Consider the following 15,489-nt stretch of genomic DNA (forward strand, 5'->3'; position numbering starts at 1 on the left):
GCTGTTGAAGACAAAGTGTATGTCAAAAATGTTGAAAGTTTGTTCAGGACGACAGGTTACTTGCTGTTTGTCTAGGGTTGCAGTTGTTTCACTCGACGGATGCTATTCATCTTAACTCAAGTTTAAGGCAAAGCACTTTCAGCGTAGAACCGTATTGGGAATTTCGTATCCCATCTTCGATCAGATCGATCCGGCATCAACTTCCGCGGCACCCCAAACTTTTCGGCATCGGGTAGGCAAGCTGTGCTTACGACTAGTGCCGTGCGTAGTGTGGAGCATATCCCGGAGGAGGCCGCAGACCAACCGGGATGGGTCAATATCCCGAGCAGGGGTATGGATCCTCCAACGGAGCAGGTTCCGGAGAGTGCGGAGAAAGGTCCTGCAGTGGACGCCGGCTTACGGTTCTGATCGCTCGTAGCGAAACAGGTGTGTTTTGTGCAGTTTCCAGGGAACAGGTTGTATCGTGGCAATGGAACTTTGGAAGCATTAGTGATCAAAACAGTCTTCGTTGGCCGACGAGCATCTACTATCAGAGAGATGCGACGTCTTCTCTAATTGATTGATCTGCCATTTCAAATTTGTTCGAGCCATCTCACTGTGACAGCGTTCGCAGTCTCACTCATCACAGTCGTTGTCGACTACCTTCATCATGGCAGTCCAATCAATTATCTCCCGTCAAACCCTACCAGCTACTCAAAAAGCCCTCAAAGTTCAAGGCGCAGGAACAGTCACACTCCAGGAGAACAGTCCCACCGAACCCCCAAAAGAAGATGAAGTCCTCGTCAGAATTTTCTGCGTCGGCGTCAATCCCCATGACTGGAAATCCCTAGACATGTCACCATCTCCCGGCGCAACGTGGGGCTGCGATTTCGCAGGTGAAGTTGTCACGGCAGGAAACTTGACCACCAAGTTTAAAACTGGTGATCGTGTTGGTGGTGCTTGTGCAGGCAATCGGTCTGATAACCCGAATAATGGCGGTTTTGCAGAGTATGTCAGTGTTCCGGAGATGTTGTTGCTAAGACTTCCGGATTGGATGAGTTTTGAGCAGGGTGCTACGTTGGGTGTTGGGTTACTGACTGTTGGGTTGTCGCTGTATCATACTATGAAGCTTCCACTTCCTTATTCTGGTGAGGCGAGGGACCAGTATATTCTGATCTATGGTGGTGGAACGGCTACTGGAGGTTTGGCCATCCAGGCTGCCAAGCTGTAAGTTCATCGCCCTGACTCTGTGAGCCAAAGCTGATAATATTCAGATCTGGCTTGAAGCCCATCACAACCTGCTCACCAGGCAAGTTCGAGCACGTCAAGTCTCTAGGCGCTGTAGAAGCCTTCGACTACCGCTCCCCTTCCTGCGCCTCTGACATCCGCACTTTCACACACGACAGTCTAGAATACGTTCTCGACTGTATCACCGAAAGCAGCAGCATGAAAATCTGCTACGCTGCCATCGGTAGTCACGGCGGGAACTACATTGGTCTCGATCAATTCCCTATTCGCGGTCATACGCGCCGCGATGTTCGTCCAGGCTGGGTTCTCGCGTGGACAGCACTAGGCAAACCTGTTGATTGGAGAAAGCCATATCGTCGGGAAGCAAAGCCTAAGGATAAGGCGTTTGCGGAGAGATGGGCGCCTATTGCACAGAAGTTACTGGACTCTAAGGATATTATGACGCATCCGATTGAGGTTAGTGATGAGGGACTTGCAGGGGTCGCGAAGGGAGCGGAGAGGGTCAAGATGGGAACAGCTGGTGGCAAGAAACTGATATATCGAGTGGCTACACCGTCGACATCTTGAAACGTGGGATTGTTGGATTTTATGGTACCTGTAAACAATTTCTTTGTCTGTCAATCTGGTTCAGTTCATCCTGTGACGCGTCGTGTTGTTTTGTTTTCGCGACGCGTTTGTCCAAAGGCTATATAAGTGTCTATTTTTAGTAACCCTCAATCATGGAAACCTCTCTTGTTCAACATCACCAACATCTGCAAATTAGATGGCTTCAACATATTCAATGTTGTTTGATAGAGCACTTCATATGAGTAGTTTATGTTTTTGACGCGTACATTGTTTTTAGCTTCATTAATTTCACTGATCCTCTCCATTTTGTCTGTTCATTTTCATCATGCCATTTTACTAAAACTTTACAGTCACTTTTCAGATCAACTTTTCAATTACCAGTAGTCTTCGCCGCTTTGATACGCAGAAATAGATCCTCAAGCAACTGCATACCTCTATTAAAACCATACAATAACTTCTTAATATTAAACCTGATTTATTCTCATGCAGTCCATAGCTTGCTTGCATTCTGTCGTTTTTCTCAGTTACCCTGTACATCTAAATGACGTCATGTAATTCATTTAGCAAGCAAAGCAGACTTCGTTTGCATGGGAACTAAGCCTATAGACCTCTAGTTACTGGACTATACCGCGGGTTTACACTATCCTTCATGCATTGGTAGCCTATCTCTCTCCGCAGCCCGTCATAGGCGCTCAGTGAAGGATGGAGGAAATCTCCGTTGAAGTGGAGAATCTCCGGCCTCGGCCCCGCAACGGCGAGGTGGATACGCTCACCCCCAGTCTCATTATCCATCGGGATTTTTGGCAGACGTCTCGTCCGCTGTTCATCTGTCTCATACAATTTGTGTTGCCATTGTAACTTATCCCCTCTCACCACTGACATCCCTTATTCACAATTTTACCTCAACTCTTCATACCAATGACGTTTGGCTGCCCCTACGTCGTCGCCATCCCTCTCCGCACTGAAGTCCCCAACACCATCCAACATGTCATCTCGTCTGTCCGCGATCTCACTCGTAGCATTCTACGGTCTTGTAATTCTCTACTTCCTAAACAGACTATGGGACCATATCAGCTACTCGATCAAGACGAAGAAGTACAAATGCGGACCTCTCAAGACTTATCCCCACTGGGATCCAATCTGGGGCATTGACTTTGTTCTGTCCATGAGCCGTGCTTTCAAAGAGCATCGGTGGTTATCATGGATGGAGGAGACTTGGGCCGCGCAAGGAACCAAGACCTTCAAGGCGAGGTTTCTGGGCATGAGAATGGTTTATTCATCTGAGATGGAGAATATGAAGGCGATGAGCACGTCTCAGTGGGAGGAATTCGTGCTTGAGCCGATTCGTGTGGATAATGGTGTCGCGACGCCTTTTACCGGAAAAGGTGTTAGTACGGCAGATGGTGAGTTCTGGCATTATAGTCGGGGCATCATCAAGCCGTATTTTGAGAGGCAGGCATTTGCCAATGTGGCTAGACTGAAGCCATTCACGGATAAGATGCTGGATCTCGTTCCAACAAACGGCGACACCTTTGACATGCAGGTTCTGACAAGACGATGGGTAAGTAGCATCTACTCAGTGAGAACACAGACTGACTTGTCTTAAACAGTTTCTGGACACCTCAACCGAGTTCCTCTTTGGAAGGTCTCGCGATTGTCTCACTTATCCTGAGCGCGAAGACGTTATGCTCGCTATGGTTGACATCATGCGCGGTGCACGTGTCCGTCTCACAATGAGCAAATTCATGTTTCTCCACCGAGACCCAAAGTGGTATGAGAGTATTCGCTTCGTGCACAACTTTATGAATGAGTACATCGACCAAGCATACGATGAACTTCACCAGCGAAAGGAACACGGTGAGAAGTTTGCTGACAAACCTGAGCGAACGGACCTACTCTGGGATATGGTCCAGAAGATCCCTTCTGAGGATAGAATTCTTCTGAGAGATCAGATCACTGCTGTTTGGGTGCCGAGTAATGAGACCACGAGTATTCATATCTCAAATGCTATTTATCAGTTGGCTAGACATCCGGATGCTTGGGAGAAGTTGCAGAAGGAGGTCCTGGACCTCGGTGACGAGGAACTTACATTCTCCAAGCTTCGGGGGATGAAGTACTTGAACTGGGTCATCAACGAGAGTAAGTAAAATTGAGCTTTAGAAAGCCTCTTACTGACCATCATAGCTCATCGCACCATTCCAAATGGCATCCAAATGATCCGTGTCGCAGCCCATGACACGACCCTCCCCCGCGGTGGCGGTCCAGACGGCAAACAACCCATCTTCTGCGCCAAAGGCGACATCGTCCACTGCAACCGCTATCTCATGCATCGAGACCCTGACTACTGGGGTCCAGATGCAGCAGAGTTCCGACCAGAACGATGGGATGGCCTTCGTCCGCTTTGGCACTTTGTCCCATTCGGTGGCGGACCTAGAATCTGTCCTGCTCATATTCTTGTTGCTACTGAGACAGCTTATGTTTTGACGAGATTTTGTCAGAAGTTCAAGGGTATCGAGGCGAGGGATGAGAGGGGGTATGTTCCGGTTATGAGAGTTGGGCCAAGTAGTTTGAATGGCGTCAAGATTGCTGTGACGCCGAGGTAAGACACTATAGGAAATAGCGCCGACGGGACTATCAATGGAAGAGAACATGAGGTGTAGTTCAGCACAATCATTCACATTTGGTCCTTCATAACCCCAAAACTTGATAACCTAGGAATGGCGATCACTGAGCTCTGGATGCTCCCTTAATGAGAAGCTGGAACGATTTGAATGACAAATCGCTACTTCTGACTCATTACCTCATCGAATATCCGCTGAGTATGTTCAAAGATCTTGAGAGGCCATCCTTCTTCCTCCAGAGGACCCAACACCTTTCTATCTGTAGCTGTGCTCCCATCACTCAAGACACGATAAAAACCACTGCATGGCCCATGACAGGCCGCTTGGTTACATACGTCCACCATAGCAGAACAAATCATGTCTCGGCTGGGGTATCTCCCACTCAAAGCATACTCAGCCTGTCGCTGTCCACTTTCATGCTCAGACATAGCTATGCATCGATAAATAGGCAAAACGACTTTCCCAGCCAAACTACCAATAACTCCAGCGCTCTGGAGCAAATCAGATAGAAACGTAGTCGCCACCCAACCAGGATGGACATGCAACCAAGACACCTTTGGGTAATGAGAAGCAAAGTACATGAAGGCAAGACTGTGCAATGTAGTGACCTGATTTACCGCCCTCGGAGCTGTATAGTTACCCTTCATCCGCAGTCCAATATCCCCGCCATTGGTGAATAGTGGACCTTCATGGCCCCCGGCTAAGACGGAGAGAACCCGTGGGTGGGGTGCTCGCATGAGCAAGGGGAGTAAGCGTTCGATAAGACGCATGCGGATGTAAAAGGATAAAGCAAAACAAAGATCAAGCTTCTCCTCTGTATCTGTGGAGTAAGTCAGCAACCATGAACCCCACCGAACGGGTGTCTTACAATGCGGTCCACCAAACGCCAATGATCCTGGACTCATAAACAACAAATCCACATGGTTCTCCAAGCCCATAATCCTATCACAAGCATCATCAACAGCTTTGATAAGCGAAACCTCAGTTTCGACGAATTGGATTGTAGCATTGGGGTTGTATTCGGTTAGAACAGCAAGTTCAGACGCGAACCTCGCTTTCGACCGACCAATAACGTAGATTCGCGGATTAGGCAAAGTCCGGGTAAGAACTTTGAGAGTAGAGAGACCGATACCCCTCGTTGCCCCTACGAAAACTGCCACGAAGGATTTGGGAGCGGGGTGCGATGACGACATTCTGTGCTGACGGGGTATTGAAGATGTTGCTTATCGTCTGATATGGCCATGATTCTGAGTAGAAAGCTTTCCGCCTTTTTACGGGCGAGAGAAAATGTGACGCGAGACCGAAGTGCATAGAGAGATAGAGGTCGGGGTATCATTTTCCAGGACGAGGTCTGCAATGGGTACTATACCCGACGTGATGAAGGATTCTCCGGCAGATGCATCTTTGCACGACCGGCCCGGGCGGCACGGAGAATTAGAGTCTGTCTAGCCCTGGCGAGTGCCGTTAGTGTGACAGCCACGGTGGTTACAGTCCTTATCGTAATGCCAAAGGCATCTACGAGGTAGTGCTACAGCTTAGAAATTGATCTTGTAGACTGGACGAATGGGTTTTGCTAAATCATTACTTTTGTATCACTTGGAAATCTGAGCTCACTGAGATGACCAACCCCACAAATCTTACCATGAATCAGCTAAACGTGGACTGGGAGCGTGTTGCCGTAATCTGGCAGACTGCTTCACCAGCCTCACGAGTAATCGTCACCCTCAGTGCCCTCTCACTCACAGCCTTTTTCATCTCAATTATCTACGAACTCTATTTCTCCCCCCTTTCCAAATTCCCAGGCCCAAAACTCTGCGCCATCTCGCGAATTCCCCATCTCATAGCAACAGCCAGCGGCCGTCAACTCCCCTGGCTTATCAATCTCCACAACAAATACGGAGGCGTCGTACGTATTGCCCCAGATGCTCTCACATTCACTGATGAGCGTGCCTGGGCTGATATATGCGGTGCATCCAAAGCTGCAAAAGATGGCATGGCTAAAGATCCTCGTCTTGCAGCTTTGGTCGGCGGTGATTTGGTGAATCCTGATCCAGCAAAGCCGAGATCGCAGCAGACTCATAGCATTATGAGAAAGGCCATGGTTCCGGCGCTGAAGCGTGAGAATGTTAAGAAGCTTGAGGGCATGATCAACGGTCACATCGAAGAGTACCTCTCGGCTTTGCAGAAAGCCAGTGAAAGGCAAGAGGCTGTTGATATGCGCGATATGAACAGCTTTCTCATCTGTGACCTTATCGCGGATCTCTTCCTCGGAGAGTCTCTGCATCTCTTCACTGTCCCAGAGTTCATCCCTTGGGTTCACTCTTTCGATCGCTTTGCTCGTGGCGTCACCATCCTCGCTGTTCTCAATCGCTTTCCATTCTTACACAAATTCCTTCTCTTTGCTGTTCATCGCTGGGGAAGTGGTGAACGAGACTCTTTCATGGCACCCATCTTTGCACGCTTTGATCGTCGTGTAGCTCTTACTTCAGCTCGACATGACATGCTGCAAATGGTACTCGATGGAGACTCAGAGGGTACTGGGCGTCAGGGAACCATGCCTCTTGACCTTCTTCGAGAGTTTGCACCATTCTTGATGCTTGGCGGTTGCGAGGCTATGCCTACTGTGCTCACTGGCTTTGTCTACTTTGTCTTTCGAAAGAAGAGTACAGATATCAAGAAAAAGCTTCTGGATGAGGTTCGAGGCGCTTTCTCTAGTGATTTTGATATCACAATGGACAAGATCAGCCAGTCTCAGAAAGACCTTCCATACCTTGAAGCATGCCTTCAAGAGTCAATTCGCTGCTACTCCCCCGCTGCAACCGGTACAGACCGTGTAGTACCTGCATCTGGGGCTCAAATCGCTGGCCGCTTTGTGCCCGGCAACACAGTGGTCATGATGTTGCATCAAGTCACCTACTCAGTCAATCACAACTTCTCGAGAGCTGCTGAGTATGTCCCCGAGAGATGGCTTCCTGAAGGAAAGGGTCGGCCTCAGGATTGTATCAATGATGTGAAGGGCAGTGTTCATCCGTTTTCTGTTGGGCCGCAGTCTTGCTTCGGACAAGAGTGAGTTTCACCAGCTGCTGAACTTCATTGAGACTTATACTGACCGCCTACAGACTGAGCTTTTATGTTTTACGGTTGGCGTTGTGTAAACTCTTGTACCGCTTTGATATTGAGCTTACACCTGAGTCTGAGAGTTGGGTTGACGGGCAGCTCACATTTGGTACGAGGTCAAAGCCTCCGCTGATGGCATACGTCAAGGAAGCATCAACATAGATAGATCGAACTGTGAATATACACTACTGTTGGACGAGAACCTTTCCGTATTATAAGATTTGATATTCGAATCCTTTGACCGTAGAACTGAACCTTCAGTGAGCAAGGAAACAGAGCTTGTGATACCTTAGTGCCCTCTCAAATTTACGATGCCGGAAGCAGAGGCTGTTTTGAAGCAGCCCCAGCCTAAGGATCCACTAAAAGAAGTGTACAAAGTTCACTGATTATCACTTGGAGTAAGTCTAGATCAATACGCCAAGCTTGCGGACCCTTGCGGTTATAACAGTAAATGTCCTTTCATTGCAGTTCGCGAATCGACTACTCTACTCACTGCTATCTTTCACAACCCTGACCATAACACCCTTCGAATCCAGAGGCGGCATCCCCACAAAGAAATCGTGAGCAATCTCCACATCCCTCTTTGTCGTGCCAACCAGCTCGAGATCAAACCTCGAGAAGATCGTCGCAACAGTGAGATACAGCTCAGCATATGCAAGATTCATACCAATACACTGACGACTTCCTCTACAGAAAGGCACGAAATGGCGGCTTAAACTGGCCTTACCATGCATCCAGCGCTCCGGGTCAAATTTGAAGGGGTCTGGATAGTGTTCCTCATTTGTGTCCACGAGATATGAGGATGAACTCATGCGAGTCTAGAGGAGTTAGGATCCTGGTAGCGAGAGAAGGAATGAGGACTTACACCTCGAGGCAGCTTGTATCCAGCATAAACAAGATCTTCCGTTGGTGCATAACGAGGTAAGCGTCCAGGAACACCGAATGAGAGCCTGATACCCTCTTGAATCACTCCCGTCTTGTTCTTGTCAGTAACTAGTCATTGTATGGCTCACATTGACTTACCAGATATGGAAGAGGCTCAAGTTTCGCAACAGTGATGGGTGCATGAGCATCTGCAATAACTGTTTGAAGTTCCTTCCTTAGTGTAGCTAGCATGTTCGGATTCTCAGTAAGGTGAAAGCTCAACGTCGTCAGTGCCGCTGCCGTTGTTTCCGTACCAGCTCCAAGGAAGATAGCTGCCTCAGACTTGAACCTCTCAAGAGTCTTGTCAGCTTCAGGAAGTTGCTTGCTATCTCTCATCTCATGAAAGACAGTTCTAATTCCATCCTTCTTCTCCTTTGCTAGGACATCTGAGATCTGTCCCGAGATTTTCTTGTCATAGTCAGCTAATGGCTGTAGCTTTGGGTCAAGCTTGGCAAGGTAGCTAATGGGAATTTTCTGTATGATGTCAAACAGCCATGGAAACATTCGTCCAATGGGATGAGCTTGAGGCATCTCATGGAAGAAGTCCAGTAGCTCTTTTCCGAACTGGTCTTGTTTCATGTTATCCATGCTCTCGCCAAAGCAGTATTGAGCGATGACATCCATGGTAAGACCACTGTAGAGAGCTTTGAGGTTGACAGCCTCTTCACTGTCTCTGAGTGAGCTCATCCTGCCAGCGAGTTGGTGAATCGTCTGTAGGATCTGTGGCTCAAGAGCACGAATAGACTGCTTTGAGAAGGACCCTGACAAAGCTGCTCGCCGAACTCTATGAGTTTCGGCAGCGTAGCTGTCAAACATGCTTTCATCATGCGTAGACATGAAGCGAACTTTGTTGCGGGGGTGATGAGGGCCGCTGGCGTAGATATCATCATAGAAGCTATCATCGTTGATATGAACCTCGTAAGGGTTTATTCTCACGATTGGACCATACTCACGATGAAGGTCTTGGATCTTCCAGAGAAACTTGCCTCGTTTGATGACATCGTAGTAGAACTCGTAGAAGAAAGTGAGAGCTGCCAATTTGGGCCCTGGTATCTTTGCTAGAGGTGATAGATAGAGGCGGTAGATAATGGTGTAGGTGATGCGCAGTGCAATGAGAGACGCTACCACAGCGAGCAGTGAAGCAGCGCTTAGTTGCAAGTTCTCCATAGCTGTCTTTGGTGCCGAATTTTCGACTCACTCATTGTAGAGATGAGACAGTATGGCTACTACCCATCCTGCCAGGCATGACAGCATATACGAAAGCCATCTCACCAAACCACCATTACAAAAAGGTGCCGTTTTCCCGCCCATCCTTCGGCATGTGAATTCTCACCATCAGCCCGGAGAAAACACTCCGGTTTACGCGAGCGGCAAAATACAATGTTGTATCCGGCATAGTCTACTTTGGTGCGTCAGCCGTCAGCCCATTTCCCCTCCATTTTCCGTTCCCGTGCTTGAATCCTTCGGCACCCCACGGAAAACCCCTGATCTATCTCATTCTTTAGGCTAGTGAGCCGTAGATCCGGCTTTAGTATAATCAGCACGGCAAATACTGGTATGCACCGTCGGCCGCCGTATCAAAGAACGATACGGGCCGTTCCGCGCACTACAGCCACTAGTTCTGGTGCTTTACAGATAAGGAGCGAGGAGTTAAAAGAAGGTGGTAATTGATGCAGTTGAGAGTTGCAATATTGGCAATTGAACTCCACAAACAAAACAACTCGTTGATATTTGCACAAATCAAGAATGGCTACTGAAGCAGTGAATCAACCTCCCCAGACGGGTCCTGATTCCAGCGTTGCTAATGGCACTGGAATGGATGCTCTCATGGAGGATGCGAAGAAGCGTGGCTTGCAGGAAGAGATTTCTCGTCTGACTGATAACCATTTGGTTTACACTGATGCTGCTGGTGGCAAGTTGTCCTATGCGCCAGTTGATTGGAAGAAGCCAGGTCTGAGAATCCTTGATTCTGCGACTGCAGACGGTATGTATCCCTTCTAAGACATGGCGCTTGCGTATTGATAACAGTGGTTTAGGCATCTGGCTGCAGGACCTTCGCAAGCAAGCTGGGCCTGTTGCTGATGAGCAGACCTACATTGGCACTGATCTGGTCGAAGACTTGTTCCCCAAACCTCGACCTCACGGCATTGAGTTCAAGAAGCAATCTATCACGGAGCCATGGCCCACTGAGTGGAAAGAATCCTTCGATCTCGTCCACCAGCGCCAAGTCCTCGGCTTCTGCGGCAACTTCTCCCTTGAACAAGCCGTCGCCAACCTCTGCGCCCTCGCAAAACCCGGCGGCTGGGTCGAGCTCGTAGAGCTCGACTGCGACCAGAGTCTTCTCGAGGAAGGAACCGCTGCTCACGAGTTCTTCCGCCTTCTAGAGCAGATCTGGAAGATCAAGAAGATGGGCGGTAACTTTGGCCCTAATCTCAAAGAGTGGATGGAGAATGCGGGGCTGGAGGATGTTCAGGTTGATGTTTTGCAGTGCAAGGTTGGCGCGAAGGCTAAGCCTGAGCTGAAGCAGGCTAGTATTAACGGTGCAGCTGGTGCGGGGCCTATGATTGTGGCTATGGCGCGCAGTAAGTTCTTCGGACCTTTTATCCTTGTGATTAGTGCTGACTTTGATGGTAGCTCTCCCTGAGCTTGAAGGTTTTACAAGTGAGCAGCTTGATACTCTTGATACTCGAGTTCGTAAGGAGCTTGCTGAGAAGGGGGCTGAGTTTCAGAGCTTCGCTGTCAGGGGTCGTGTTCCTGCTGGAGGATTGAAGCCCAAGAAGTAGATTAAAACTTCATGTGATTCGATGGTTGAACCTGGTCTGTATGGTTCAGGACAGTTACCAATAGGATCTAGCCAAGGCAATATCTGAAATTACAATCCAATCGTTTTCTGGCCGCCTTGGAATATCCTCAATCATGCAGAATCTTGAAATTGCATCATTGGATCACAATATTCAGCAAACGTTCATCTCGGCTAGAAGCACTTCATTGTAAGCTAAGTGACAATCAAAACCAAATCAACCCGACGACATGCACATTTGATAACTGCCATTGGGTGGCCATTACCTGTTTACCTATCAAACTGGAACGCTTACAGCCTTGTGGGGTACGAAGGATCTGCGTGATGAAGTGCGAAGACCCGCCTCGGACAAACCCCCTTCGATCTCAATTGGTCCAAATGCGAGTGAGATGATTATTCACTTCTGTACAAGGTAACTCGTAAGAGCACTTGCTACGACACTGATGCTGGTAGGATTCGTTCTGCATGTCAGAGGAGCTTTAGTTGTGGATATTGTTGAGACTTCCCCCACTTGTCATCATCCATGAATGCGACGTCGCCAAAGTTTAAATGCCACTTACCTCCTGTATCGAGATCAACACTTTATTTACCCCAAGATTTGTAAAGAACCCCAAAGGGGAAGTGTTGGGGAAGCGTACAGTAATGCCACCGCATTGCAGTACGTCAATAGTCTATAGATAAGCAAAAGTCCTTGGGGTATACCTCCTGCAAGACCGATAGCCAACACAGAAAGATGCTATCGACTCTGATAACACTCTTACATAACAATTATATGAGATGCTTTCATATATCAGATTGGGCTCAGTGACAAATCCCATAGGATCAAGAACCATGAGCCTTGCACTTCTTGGAGTTTCTCCAAGCCGGAATCCCGCATTGGACCTACGCAACTGGGTTTAAGCGCCTAGAATACCAAGCTTTTTAGCCTTATGAGCTGGTGTGGTGTGTCACATCCACCCAGACGCGTCCAATTCTCGCCAATGCACTCGCAACACGCTGACCACTCGGGTCCGATGGCATTATGTCTCAGTAATCCTTCGCCCCACTGCCGACGGCAATTCTTTGAAAGTCCGTAGGAGTTGGCAAATAAGATGCCGCAGTCAGATACTGATAGGGTCACCAAATTGGCCATATCTGAGAAAACATGATCTGATTAGACTTCCGTGGAATCTGCATCTAGGCGGAGAACTTTATCCGGAGGATCTTACACGCAGCAACAACCTTGACATATTCGTCATGACTTTTATTTGTCAAGATTGCAAACAATGTCAGGCTCTAAATCCACCAATCTAAAGATTTCGCATTGACCTCGAGCTGCCGAATGCTATGTGAAGGTGTAACCCCATAGGGCTAGGATTGCATCCTTTGATCGACGCGTATCACAGTATGTCGAATATGGCTGACTGCAGTGGAAGTCGAACGTTATTTGCATTATTTACTGAGAGGAATCGGTATTGTTTCTGATTACGGTTCGTAGCTGCCGAGAAGAGACAACTTCCAAGGTGAATGCTGTACTTGCATGACAACATTGACGCCCTGGGCGTATCCTTTCCACAGTTCGTGACAAAATCCTATTGCCGTGGACATAAGCTCCCATACATATGAACCGTCATCAATAGCTCCTTTCAAAGATAGAGGTCTCCTGTCATCTAGACAACACCCACTCACGGCTAAACTGAACTACCAACTACGAGACCATACTAAGTTCTATTCAATGGATCCAGGCCCAGCATACAAACGGCGTCGTCCCGCCGTAGCATGCACCGAATGCCGTAGACGAAAGATTCGCTGCGACCGTCACTCTCCCTGCGGGCCCTGTAGCAAATCAATGCCGAGCCTACGATGCGTGTACAACAACCAGCCAACAACTCGAATTCCCGAGAATTATCTGGAGCCCGGGATGCACAACCACATGCAGCAGCACGACTCGTTGGTTCTGAGTAGTCACGCGCATAGGATACCTCATGAGCAGTCGATCTTTGGACAGCAGCCTTTTGATGAGGTGCAGGAGATGGATCTTTTTAATATGGATGTTGCGCCCATGACTGATGTGTCGCTGGGATTTGTTGATATGGACTTTTTTGGGATGAGTGATGTTTCGCATTCAAAGTCGGCTTCTACTGATTCAACAAACTCACTTCTTCACGGTCTGTCGAGATCACCATCGTGGACAACTTCGAGTCTCCCTTCAACAATGGCCAGCAGCATCACAAACTCGCTACATAATCTGCCTTTGACGCATACTAAGAGTTCAGGAAGATCTTCAGCAGCCCAAACACGAGAACAAGAGTATGCTGGTCCCGAAGACCATGAGAGTCACTGGTATGAGCCGTTCCTCAAGTGTGAGAAGTTGAAATTCCTCGTGGACAACCTTTCTGGAGACGATCTTCGCCTTTCCCCAGAGCAAGAAGCCATTCGCCCACTATTTGAGTCGTACAAGAGACTTCTTCGACAGGCTCGAAAAAACCACGAAAGCAGACTTACGAGTGAGAACTCAGGCCTGTCCCCAAGTGGCGCTCGTGGGATGCTCCCAGCCAGAAGAACGTGCGACTCACTTGTTGATGCGTACATCAAGACTTTTGAGTCTGTGCTACGCATCATTCACGTCCCGTCTTTCCTGAGAGACTATGAACAGTTTTGGGAAGATTCTGCTTCGACCATCGGGAGTACTGATGAGACATTCGCCTGCAAGCTACTTCTAGTAGCAGCCCTTGGATCCATCACTCTCGTTCCACCAGAGTCACAGCATGATCAGGCCACTTCATGCCGAGAGCAGTCAAACAACTGGATCTCCTACGTCAAAGACTGGCTCGCCCGCAAAAGCATGAAGGGCATGCGAGGAGATCTAAGTATGGCACAGATCGCCTGCCTCTTAGCCTTGACACGTCACACGCACCACCAGGATTCGGCCCCCATGGGCGTAGCATGGCTTTCCGAAGGACACGGTCTAACTCACATGGCCGTCCAGATAGGTTTACATCGGGAACCAAGAGTCCGTTCACCGAATATGTCCGTGAAGGAAGCCGAGATACGGAGACGGCTCTGGGCTACGATGCTAGAGTTGTCACTACAGGTCTCTGTCGATCAGGGACTTCCGGCTCCCATTGCGCCTGAGAGCTATGATTGCGAGGTGCCAAGTAGCATTGCGGATGATGATATGGTGCTGGGGGTTGAGTCACAGAGTGTGACTCAGTCCTCAGTTCTGACGCTGCTTGCGCAAACTCAAAGGCTGCGTTTGAGAATACTCCAACTCGTTAACGCACCCGGTTCGTCAAAGACGTATCAAGAATGCCACACTCTTGCATCCGAGCTCAATGCGGCATGTTCCGCCGGTGAATCCGAGCTAGATTCGCTGCTCAGCGATTTTCAGAGCAGTCTTTTGGCTAGCTTCACCAAGCCGTTTGTGTTGGCACTACATGACGCTTTTGCCGAAGAAGCATATGCCAAACCGGAGTACTACTATTCACGAAGAATGCGAATGGAGATCTCAGCCCAGCTACTATCATCCAAAGCAAACCAAGGCTCGTACTTAGCACTACTTACTCACGGATCGGGGCAGCTTTCTCTCATGCAGAGACAAGCTACAATGTCTCTGTGTCTTGATCTAATTAGAGACTACGAAGAGGACTCATTCCCCAACTTGGACAGTGCGTCTAGAGCGAAACTACGAGATATCTTGTCTAACTCAGTTGCAATGTTCAAGCGGCGTGTAGAAGCTTCACACGGCACAGAATCGACGGAAGAGTTTCTCTTATTCTCATGTGCGTTATCTTATATTGAGACTATACAGCAAAAGGAAGAAGTGAAGAAAAAGGACGAGAGAATGTGGGAGTCAGCAAAGGATATTCTCAAATTTTGCTGTGATAAAATAGAACAGCAGAGGCGGAGGCAGTCGCTCGCAGGGACAGACATTTGGATGGGCTGAAAGTTAGTTCACTATTCGAGATATTTACAATAACTCAAATTTCATATCACATTTACCATGTTATAGTCGAAACCTGTGATACCTGAAATTGATACAAAAGCTTTACAGCTATCTATTCTTCCCATGTGTTTTGACTCCCGTCGCCTCAAGCTGATGCTATTTTATCAGATCGTCGATAGCACATTTTGGTCACTGGTTTCTTCAAGTGATAGCTACTTCTCCCCACGACCACTATACTCCACAATGGATACTGTTTTTGGAACAGAAACTCTAAACCCGAGAATACAAGGCTATTCGGTATCGTCAAT

The 15,489-nt window shown here is 48.4% G+C and overlaps 7 protein-coding genes across 7 annotated transcripts; 5 read left to right on the forward strand and 2 right to left on the reverse strand.

The window, feature by feature from the left end:
* The first annotated feature begins 366 nt into the window (after positions 1-366).
* On the forward strand, positions 367-1,987 carry BKA55DRAFT_255289 (chaperonin 10-like protein). The gene is made up of 2 exons (XM_046185394.1): positions 367-1,206; positions 1,254-1,987. The coding sequence occupies exons 1-2, from the start codon at positions 650-652 to the stop codon at positions 1,792-1,794; spliced, it is 1,098 nt and encodes a 365-aa protein (XP_046041730.1). The 5' UTR covers positions 367-649; the 3' UTR covers positions 1,795-1,987.
* A 661-nt stretch (positions 1,988-2,648) lies between these two features.
* BKA55DRAFT_744127 (cytochrome P450) lies at positions 2,649-4,397 on the forward strand (the record flags this gene model as incomplete). The annotated part of the gene is made up of 3 exons (XM_046201584.1): positions 2,649-3,355; positions 3,405-3,933; positions 3,979-4,397. Exons 1-3 carry the CDS (start codon positions 2,780-2,782, stop codon positions 4,395-4,397), a joined length of 1,524 nt encoding a protein of 507 aa, XP_046041731.1. The 5' UTR covers positions 2,649-2,779.
* A 92-nt stretch (positions 4,398-4,489) lies between these two features.
* BKA55DRAFT_744128 (uncharacterized protein) lies at positions 4,490-5,969 on the reverse strand. The gene is made up of 2 exons (XM_046201585.1): positions 5,284-5,969; positions 4,490-5,235 (listed from the first exon to the last, which is right to left on the reverse strand). Exons 1-2 carry the CDS (start codon positions 5,606-5,608, stop codon positions 4,577-4,579), a joined length of 984 nt encoding a protein of 327 aa, XP_046041732.1. The 5' UTR covers positions 5,609-5,969; the 3' UTR covers positions 4,490-4,576.
* An 88-nt stretch (positions 5,970-6,057) lies between these two features.
* On the forward strand, positions 6,058-7,694 carry BKA55DRAFT_599763 (cytochrome P450; the record flags this gene model as incomplete). Its single annotated transcript, XM_046196438.1, has 2 exons — positions 6,058-7,481; positions 7,535-7,694. 2 exons carry the CDS (start codon positions 6,058-6,060, stop codon positions 7,692-7,694), a joined length of 1,584 nt encoding a protein of 527 aa, XP_046041733.1.
* A 323-nt stretch (positions 7,695-8,017) lies between these two features.
* BKA55DRAFT_697793 (cytochrome P450) lies at positions 8,018-9,623 on the reverse strand (the record flags this gene model as incomplete). Its single annotated transcript, XM_046200437.1, has 3 exons — positions 8,018-8,350; positions 8,398-8,508; positions 8,556-9,623. 3 exons carry the CDS (start codon positions 9,621-9,623, stop codon positions 8,018-8,020), a joined length of 1,512 nt encoding a protein of 503 aa, XP_046041734.1.
* Positions 9,624-9,889: 266 nt separating this feature from the next.
* Positions 9,890-11,349, forward strand: BKA55DRAFT_627772 (uncharacterized protein). The gene is made up of 3 exons (XM_046196883.1): positions 9,890-10,440; positions 10,493-11,038; positions 11,091-11,349. Exons 1-3 carry the CDS (start codon positions 10,203-10,205, stop codon positions 11,237-11,239), a joined length of 933 nt encoding a protein of 310 aa, XP_046041735.1. The 5' UTR covers positions 9,890-10,202; the 3' UTR covers positions 11,240-11,349.
* A 1,735-nt stretch (positions 11,350-13,084) lies between these two features.
* BKA55DRAFT_528927 (uncharacterized protein) lies at positions 13,085-15,181 on the forward strand (the record flags this gene model as incomplete). The annotated part of the gene is made up of 1 exon (XM_046189030.1): positions 13,085-15,181. The coding sequence occupies one exon, from the start codon at positions 13,085-13,087 to the stop codon at positions 15,179-15,181; it is 2,097 nt and encodes a 698-aa protein (XP_046041736.1).
* Between the last annotated feature and the right edge of the window lie 308 nt (positions 15,182-15,489).

The sequence above is a fragment of the Fusarium redolens genome (genome assembly GCF_020744475.1).
Source record: "Fusarium redolens strain MPI-CAGE-AT-0023 chromosome Unknown BKA55scaffold_30, whole genome shotgun sequence".
Lineage (NCBI taxonomy): Eukaryota > Fungi > Ascomycota > Sordariomycetes > Hypocreales > Nectriaceae > Fusarium > Fusarium redolens.

What these genes read in the sequence shown, in the direction of transcription:
- BKA55DRAFT_255289 (XM_046185394.1), top strand. Translation starts at nt 650, where the DNA reads ATGGCAGTCCAATCAATTATCTCCCGTCAAACCCTACCAGCTACTCAA. An exon ending in GCCATCCAGGCTGCCAAGCT is followed by an intron (nt 1,207 to 1,253) that starts GTAAGTTCATCG and finishes GATAATATTCAG; the next exon opens with ATCTGGCTTGAAGCCCATCA.
- BKA55DRAFT_744128 (XM_046201585.1), bottom strand. Translation starts at nt 5,608, where the DNA reads ATGTCGTCATCGCACCCCGCTCCCAAATCCTTCGTGGCAGTTTTCGTA. An exon ending in GGCGTTTGGTGGACCGCATT is followed by an intron (nt 5,236 to 5,283) that starts GTAAGACACCCG and finishes CTTACTCCACAG; the next exon opens with ATACAGAGGAGAAGCTTGAT.
- BKA55DRAFT_627772 (XM_046196883.1), top strand. Translation starts at nt 10,203, where the DNA reads ATGGCTACTGAAGCAGTGAATCAACCTCCCCAGACGGGTCCTGATTCC. An exon ending in TGATTCTGCGACTGCAGACG is followed by an intron (nt 10,441 to 10,492) that starts GTATGTATCCCT and finishes ACAGTGGTTTAG; the next exon opens with GCATCTGGCTGCAGGACCTT. An exon ending in GATTGTGGCTATGGCGCGCA is followed by an intron (nt 11,039 to 11,090) that starts GTAAGTTCTTCG and finishes CTTTGATGGTAG; the next exon opens with CTCTCCCTGAGCTTGAAGGT.